At 36.1% G+C, this 9,035-nt stretch overlaps 1 protein-coding gene across 6 annotated transcripts in view; it reads left to right on the top strand.

Moving 5' to 3' along the window:
• Positions 1-8,271, top strand: part of SOX6 (SRY-box 6) — a 185,532-nt gene extending 177,261 nt beyond the window's left edge. For 4 of the 6 annotated variants that reach the window (XM_015560430.1, XM_015560431.1, XM_006758373.2 and 1 more), the window contains 3 exons: positions 1,121-1,293; positions 4,381-4,449; positions 5,140-5,223. In XM_015560430.1, coding sequence (XP_015415916.1) covers positions 1,121-1,293; positions 4,381-4,449; positions 5,140-5,208 — 311 coding nt within the window. In that variant the 3' untranslated portion in view covers positions 5,209-5,223. Of the gene's footprint in view, positions 1-1,120; positions 1,294-4,380; positions 4,450-5,070; positions 5,110-5,139; positions 5,224-8,233 lie in introns of those variants that run through there. The other 2 variants (XM_015560429.1, XM_015560428.1) reach the window with 2 other exon arrangements.
• Positions 8,272-9,035: the final 764 nt, after the last annotated feature.

The raw sequence follows: 9,035 nt of genomic DNA, 5'->3' as shown, positions 1-9,035 counted from the left end.
AATGAAAGGGGTTTCATAAGGAGATTGGAAGTCTCTTCTTCCACACGCACAAAAATTGGCAATCTTTGTCCCCTTTGACAGCTGGTGGCATCTTTCTGAAAAGCTTTCAAATCATAGATCATTTCTTCATAATGAAACTGTGTGGCTCAAATACAGAGGGTTGAAATTCTTATCTTATGCTGCAGTAAAATGCTCTAATTTAGATTCACAAAAGGATTCCGTACTCTTTACTTTGGAGAGCTGTGCAATTTGCCCATAAAAAGACTGTTCAGCACCATTAGTGCATACCATAAGTGTTCACTGACATCATATTCATTAAGCAGCACATCCTTATGCATAACCTTCTCAACCTCGAATGTGTTTTTTCCCTTTGAAGAATGACGAATGACAAAGGGGCGAGGGAGCCCCCAACCAATACTGTTGCCTTTAAGGATGAACTTGGGAACTTTAGCTTGATCCCCTCACAGGAAAACAAAAATCAGGTTCAATCCTTTCTTACCTAAGGCAAAGCTGTTTTTGTTTGTTTGTTTGCTTGTTTGTTTGTTTCATGGCCAAGAGAGCGACCCCTGACTTCTGAGCATCAGAGACAGATCTTTGCACAATAGAAAAATTTCATGAGGGCAATGACCAGAAAATTCCTTAGATAACATTTACTAAGCACCTACCTATGTCTTTGAGCCTATGTTAGTCACTGAGGGTAGAGGTGATTATAGAATATTAATACAACCCATAGTTTCTAACCTTTGGTGCTAAGTATCATCTGTTTCCTAACTTGATCTGATAGGTTTGGGAGAGGAAAGGAGAGGCGTGTGGTGAAAGGGAAAGAATATGGTAGGTAGTTCTGCTTTGTTTTGTTTTTAAGAGTGAAAGGGAGAAGGAAGAGTGAGGGAGAATTATATTGGGAACAATAGTTGCTCTTGGCAGGGGCAGTGATTAACCCTAGCATCAATTCCATTGCTACTCTGTAGTGTTCCTGCACTCACAATGACCTCCAGTTATTCTCCCAGATCTTTAAGTGTGGTAGGGCAGGCCCTTTCTAAATCTGCCCTCCTCCCACCATTTCCCCAGTTCATTCATACTTTTCTCAAACTTGTGAGATATCTTCTGGTTTCCATTGTAGGTACACCTGAGAGCCTGGCAGAAAAAGAACGGCAGCTCTCTACCATGATTACCCAGCTGATCAGTTTACGGGAGCAGCTCCTGGCAGCGCATGATGAGCAGAAAAAACTGGCAGCCTCACAAATTGAGAAACAACGGCAACAAATGGACCTTGCTCGCCAACAGCAAGAACAGGTGAGCCCTGCAAAGGGTGCTGACGAACTGGAGATGTGGAATGTGCCAAGCTCAGCGAGTAATCACATTGATTGGTTTATTTGTCAGAAGGGTGCCTGAAAAAGGAAGGAAAGAAAGAAGCCTGTTGGAAATCAGGTTCTTTGAGAATACTGAGGGGGATATGTAGAGGACAAAGAAAGGCATCATAACAACTGGGCATAACTGAAATGATAACATCTTCCAGAACATTTGCATGGGATCAATTACTCAGGGAAGCTGATTCACATAGGCAGGCAGCACATAGACTCCCAGTGTAGCTTAACCATAAGTTTTTCACTTCTCTCTGGGCCTTACTCTTTTCATCCAGAAAAACAGGCTTCTGCCTTAGGAAAACTTTGAGGACCTTCTAGCCCATGGATCCATTGATTTTTTCTCTGACTTTAAAACTAGGGTCACACATCTGTTTTCCCGGAATAGCCCTGGTTAATGCCTGTTTTCCAAAATAAGTATTAATAATCCCCCTTCCACTTGCAAAAGTTGTCCTGGTTTGGATGCTAAATTATATGGTCACTCTATTTATAGCACAGGTAAATCATTAAAAAATAATTAGCACATGGCTCCTATAAGAATTTTATTTCATTGATTTAGAAGTGAGAAAGAAGAAAAAATAGCAAAGTTTAAATGTATATGTTTTTAAATAAATCGCTCTCCCAAATGTTTTTCCTGTCTCATAAGTGTACATTAATCTAACACAGTGATCCTATAGAGTAGTCCCTGGTGCTTTAGATCAGATAGACCCAAATTAATGTGCAGTTTTTAGGAATCTGACATTATTACTGGAATTATCTTTTCAGTTAAATGTATTTTATAGGGGTATATAGAGCAATATATGCTCTGTTGATTTTAATGAGTTGTGACGTCTGGTATTTTATATGCTTGAATATTTGCCCACGTGTAGGAATATGGACTCAACCCCTAATGGAAAATAACATAAAGGAACACTGTAAAAAATCAGAAGTTAGAATGTCATTTAGCCATCCAGAGATGACACAGTAATTAACTATTGACACTTGTGAATAAGCTAGCACAAATTAATCTTGACACATTTGCAGACGAGTGATATCTTACAGTGAACACTTTGTAATTATATTTCAAAATGAAAATTAAATGACACTTAAAACTAGGTTGTCATGCTCAATGAAGCGAGCATGTAGCTCAACCGATTGGCAAATAAAATTCAGAATTTGAGCCACATGGTGCTTATGTACCATACTTCACTGTGTCAAACCCACACGTCTAAAGTGGATGATAGTAATTGCACTGTGGTGTTCTAGAGGCATTTCTGTGCAGCACTTTATCATTTAGGAGGGACCATCAATATTAGATGCCTAGTGGTGTTTCACTGGTTTGCTAAGAGGAAATAAATATTCAGAGGATCCAGCATCTAAACCTAGAGTCACAGAGTGAGTTGTCCATTTCCTTTTTTAAAAACAATTTTTTAATTTAAATCATTTTTATTTTTCAATTACAGTTGACATACAATTTTATATTAGTTTCAGGTGTACACCCCAGTGATTAGACATTATATAACTTACTAAGTTATCATCCCAATAATTCTCATACCCATCTGACACCATGCATAGTTATTAGAAAATTATTGACTATATTCCCCATGCTGTACTTTACATCTGCAGTATATTCTGTAACAACCAATTTATACTTCTTAATCCCTTCACCTTTTTCCCCCATCCCCCCAAACCACTGTCCTTTTCTGATTTGAATGGTGACAGGTAAAGTGGGCCTTTTCAATATGATTAAATATCATTTCCAGTTTGCTTATAAAGCTTTGGGAAGGAATGGTCCCATGTCTCAAACTGTTAGGGACAGTTTTGTCATGACTTCCAGAATGAGCTAGTCATTACCAGAAACCTTAAAGCAACATTTGGTAGCAGACTGCTATTTTGTCATCTTCTGTTGAATGAAAATCTGATTTGGGTGTTTCCCTCTGCTCTAGGCTAAAGCATCAAAAAGACTCAAAGCATAAACCTGGGGGTCAATACACACTTGTTTTCACTTCCCACATTGCCCATTCTAGAATACTGGCTTCTGGAAATAGAAAAAAAAATTAGGAAAAAAACAAAAAACAAAACAAAACAAAAACAACCCCATACCTATAACTCTTGCCTAAAGGGCACCAGTACAAGTTTTCCTAAGTCCTCCCTGGCCACTTTCCCTCTGGCTTTCTAGGTTGGAGTGTATTCTAAGGGGCATCCCCCTCAGCTCAGCTTTTAAGACAATAAGCAGACTGGTGCCTTCATGTTTTATAGTAAACACCATCTTAAAGAAGTTGTTTGCTCTCCTGAGGGGCAGATTCAGTCTTCACTGAGGCTTGCATGAAGAGGTTAATATTTCTTTTCCTAGACCAGATGATGTGTTAGGACTTTGAATTTGATTGTTGGGAGAAGCAAGAGACTGTAACACATTACCCTCAGAAGAATAACTAGATAAATATTAAATTTTGTGTTTAAAATGCTTTGTATATCACATCATTGATGTACATTTGTAAATCAACAAAAAGAGATCTTTGTAACGATTTTTGACATTTTGCTGTGTTTTCTTGATATTCCCTTGGCGATATTTGTCTTATCAGTACTGAGAGTCCTTATATCAGAAAAGGTTTCACCAAAGTCAATTGTATTATAATTAATAAAAAGTTCTTTCCTGTCTCTGCATTCAGATTTTACCTTTTTAGTCCAAATTAAGCTCTTTAGAAACACGTAGCCATAGTTTTTCCATATTTACTCTTCAAGGGTCAGATTTTGAAACTCCCATTCTTTCCAGGTAATGGGTGCAGATTAGAGGAGTTGCTCACTAATGTACGTGGGGTAGTTTTCAACTGCAGACGAAGAGTTAGGGGTGCACAGAGAAGTGGCATCTGTTTGAAATTTTCCTTTCCTCCAAATTTCTGGTTCTGCCTCTCTCACTTTATAGGAACTCTTTCACATAGAAGTGCAGTAAAGCATTCTTGTAATACCAGGAGAGATACCTGAGGTAATGGCAAAGGTGTAAGCATTTCATTTCAACTTAATGTAACTTTATTTCTGATAGATTGCAAGACAACAGCAGCAACTTCTGCAACAGCAGCACAAAATTAATCTCCTGCAGCAACAGATCCAGGTCAGTGTATTTTATTACTCTCGTCTGATTATATACTCAGAGACTTTCCTCCTTGAAAATGGAATTTAAAATGCTGCAAATGCACCCCTCCCTTATAAACAGCACCGATGTAGTTACTATCAAGGATGTTGTGTACCATGGTATAAGTGGATGCAGGAAATATCAACTAAACGGTGGTCTAAAGCATTCTTTTTTGACGTGATGCATATGCAGGAAAAAAACCTTATCTCTTTTCTTTCTGCCATTTGCCTGACAGAACCTAGTGGAAACCTAGTGGTTTCCAAGGTAGCATACACATGCTATTTTGATTGCCACAAACCAATTTCTCCTTGTATTTCATCATCTAACAGTATCATGGGGAGAAGCCTGTGCTTGTTTACTTGTTAGGATTCTCTGATTGGGCCAGTTATGAGAAGAATCTTATGACCTGGGAAAAGGTTGGTAATAATTGATTAGTTCTTTAACAGATATCAGTTGCATTTCTGTTAGATGATGCTGAGGGGAATATAAAGACGAATGAATAATTGTCTGTCTTTAGGAGCTTATAGTCTAGAAAGGAAGAATAACTTGTTTCTGAATCATTGTAACACAATTTAGAAATTCTCTTTTTTGTTGTGGCAGGGTAACACTGTCTATAGATCATGATGACAATGGCATGGCAAGGAATTTTGATTTCTGTCTTTGCTTTAGACACTTGGTGGTGAATTCAACTCACAGCTATTTGAGATAGGTAAGGGATTGGTCTCCATTTCTGAATAGGAACATAGGTATGGTGGTCTGGGGATTAATACTCAGGAATACCGATGCCAGAGTTATATGTACCCACCACAGCCTCTGTGGTTTCTGTTGGCTGCTGTGGCTGTTTTCTAACCACAAGGATCTGCGATTCAGCCTAGTTGGGGCAGCATATTCTGAATTACATGATTCCTTTCCTTGAGATTAATATTATTACACCTTCCTGTATTCTTAAGAAAACATTCACATAATATCGTTGTTTACTCTAATCTTCTTCCTTACTGATGAAAGCTAGCGATTTTAACGTAGATTCTGCTTCATTTTTGTTAATCATACTTAGTGTCTCAGGTAGCACTCACTGCATTTAAAATAATGATTAAGTGCCTGAAGAAGTACCTGTACCTGATTTGGCTATCTTCATGAGGAGGTTTTAACCAGTGGTTTGTTGTGGTTATGGTTGTTTTTAAATTAGTTCTGATTCTATATTCCATACCCAAGTCTATATGTTTCAAAGTAAAGAGTCCAAATGCAGAGGAAATGGAATGTCTCTGGCATTTTTGACAGCCAACCTTTACAATTAAATCTTGGAATAATTTCTCATCCCAATATCTCTTCTATAACTCATGCTGAGATACTTAATTAAATAACTGTCCAGGTGTTCCCTTGTTCTGTTCTTATTAGAATTTTCAGTGTGTCTCCTATTACTAAGGTCAAGATTTTTAGCCTGTGGCTTCCTACATTTTTTCTAGATCCTTCTCTAAGAACTCAGTGGGTGTTAAATAACCTGATCATTTAATTCTCTCTGTTTCTCATATTTCTAAAGTAGGAATATAAGACGTTCCCCATATTCCCATATCAGTTATTTATTATTAATGTTTTTACTACTTCTTTATTATTTACTTCTTTATTGATTTTGAATATATTTCACTTATTCAATGTTGTTTGTATTAAGTGACCATTTTAATTGTGGTACTGAGGCTTTCAGATGAATAGCAACCAATTCTGAGTATTTTTATGAAATATTATTGCTGTTTATTGATTACATGTGATTTTATAGTCACAGCTTAACTATATGAAATTGATGTTTTTTTTACGAAACTCGAACTTGATCTTAAAATATTACTCATCAGAATATTCAGTGTGAAAATACAGGAAAATAGTTGGTCCAGGTTTTCTAATAGAAGTTTAATTGCTTTTTATATTTGTGGTTATTTCTCATTGTTTAAATTTATAAAAATTGAAGCTGATCAGCACTTGATCTCAGGACTTTAAGTTATAAAATCATAGAGAGATTTAAAGTGTCAGTTATATTCATTTTAGAAATGTAGGATTCTTTGTAACCAGAATTCACATTGTAAAAAATAAGAGGAAGCAATAACCTGTATTTACAGTTCTCTGTTCTGAGCTACTCTTCACTGCATAGCATGTCAGTATTTATCTTATCAGTATGAGACCATTTACAGAATTTTTCAAATGCTGAAAAATAGTTGTTACACAAGTATTTGTCTCTGACACTTAAAAAGCGGTGTTTGATATTACTACCTTTAGTTATTTTTTGAAAGGGAATGGGTTAACTGTATTTTTGAAAATGGCTTTTGACAAGCCATAGACATGATCAAATTTAAGAGAGAGATTATTGTTGAGCTAATTTTTAATATATATGTTTTTGAGCAAAATATGAGACTTATGAGATGTTTGGAACATTTTTTTTTTCTATCATGAAAGAAACATTCTCCCTTTTGAAATCAAAACATAACAGAGTAAAATAAGATAATCAAAACCCTAACTTCTCTTCTGAAGGTAAATGAATACGGAGACCATTTGCGCAAGTTTGACATTTTATCTTTTCTTAAAAATCTTGAGTCCTAGAACCTATTAGCTAATATGGTCAGCAAGATTGAGCCTTGGCAATTGGCTATGAATCATGAATGTCAGGTGGTTATAGTCAAGATTATTTTTCACATCTAGCTCAGAATACTGACTTCTGAATTAGTTTTCTTGTTTTGGAAATTACAACCTGTAATAGAAAGAAAGAAAAGAGTGTCTAACCTTTGGTAATAATACATCTGGGCCTATTATAATGGAAACAAATGAAAACCTTAATGGTTTGCACAAATTTAAAAGCGGGATTTTTCATTAGAAATAGGAAAAGGCACGAGGTAGTATTGTAACGCAATTTCACAGGTTTATTTTGTTTGCACTAATTCAAAAGTTATGTATGCAGTTAAATAATTTCATTTATATAATTTCTTCCTTGAATATCATTTTTAACATAATTTGCCTTGGTAAAACCTAACTGAAATTTTAAAGGCATACTTTTAAGACCATGTAGACCTTGTTGAAAAAAGTAAGATAAATGATTTTGTGAACTAATGTTTTTATTTTTTTGATGAGTCAGTTTTTACCATTTAAAAAAATCAGGTTAATAACTAAACAATTATTAAAATGCTTTAATATTAACAGATCTTTTAGGAGGCTGTTTGCTTAGTAAATTCAAATCCCTCTGTTTGTGCTTGGGGGAAATGGTGATTCCTCTAATTTGTTACATATTAAGTAATTCCTGCCATGTGAGCCCAGAAAAAGTTAGATGTTTTTGCTATTTCTAGAACAAATATAGCAAAATTTTTATCAACTCTATGAAAAGCAAAACTAATAAATCATGGAATATGGATCCTTGGAGTTGGGAATGTTGAGTCTCATGCTATAATTCCAAAGGACAGATAACTGCCTTAGTAATTTCATCCCCCGTCTCCCACCCATTGCACTATATGCTACTTAGCTAGTCTCTTGAAGAATTTTATTTATGAGTTATGTTGATTAGAAAACAAAATTTATTTTTAATTCATTGGACATATGAAACACAATATTTTAATCAACTATTATATATACAGGGTGGGCAAAAGTAGATTTACAGCTGTAATACAAATAAATAATACAATCTTACCTAATAATAGACAAACATGTAAATTAACTGTCCCTCCGCTATGTTCTCCAGCCAATCAGGAGAGTATGCAAATTAACCCAACAAAGATGGCAGTTACATACATAGGGGTGAAGAGGCAGAGCAAAGACTGAAGGCTCCATCCATCTGGAGCTGTGAAGACTGAAGGCTCTGGCCGGAGCGAAGGCCTGGGTCCCGGGTGCCAGAGGAAAGCCGCTGTTGGCAGCCAGGGGAAGGGAAGGCCTATTGCATGAATCTCTTCGTGCAAAGGGCCTCTAGTAGGTAATAAATAATAATATAAAAATAAACTGTTTCAGGTGTTTACAGCTGAAAAATACTGTTGTCCACCCCTGTAAGTCTAGTCTAAGCAAACAGAAAATATTTTATAGATCCTGATTTTATGCTCCATCCATGTAGTTATTCATTTACCATGATTTAACCATCTCGTGGTTTTTGAATTCAGAGAAGATACTCTTTGTGGACATAACACACCACATTCTTTGGTTTTGATAGCATCAGTAGGAACACATTTAATGATGGCATTTTACTGCTAGAACCTAATCTTTGCAAGATAATTCAGCTCATTAAAATATCTTTGTGAGAAACTTACTTCTGCAGGCATGAATGGTGTTATCTAATTAGCCATGTCTGTTCAGACCCTAATTTTAGTGTTATTCAAGTGGCTTATGTTGTGTGCTATACAGGGAGTGTCCTTTCTTCATATCACTGACCGAACAACAATGGTCCCTTAAGAATGGACTGGCTCATTGGGATTTTATTTGGCTTGCTGGGTCAGAGCCAATGATTTAGTCAGCTCACACACATCCAGCATCTGAGGTGTAATTGTGAAACTTGAAATGCTTAGCTCTTTGTTAATCTTTATGGGTAATATACAATTTTAACTGGCCTC

Source organism: Myotis davidii, unplaced genomic scaffold (genome assembly GCF_000327345.1).
Source record: "Myotis davidii unplaced genomic scaffold, ASM32734v1 scaffold73, whole genome shotgun sequence".
NCBI classification, from domain to species: Eukaryota; Metazoa; Chordata; class Mammalia; order Chiroptera; family Vespertilionidae; genus Myotis; species Myotis davidii.
This window is presented reverse-complemented; position numbering and strand designations above follow the sequence as displayed.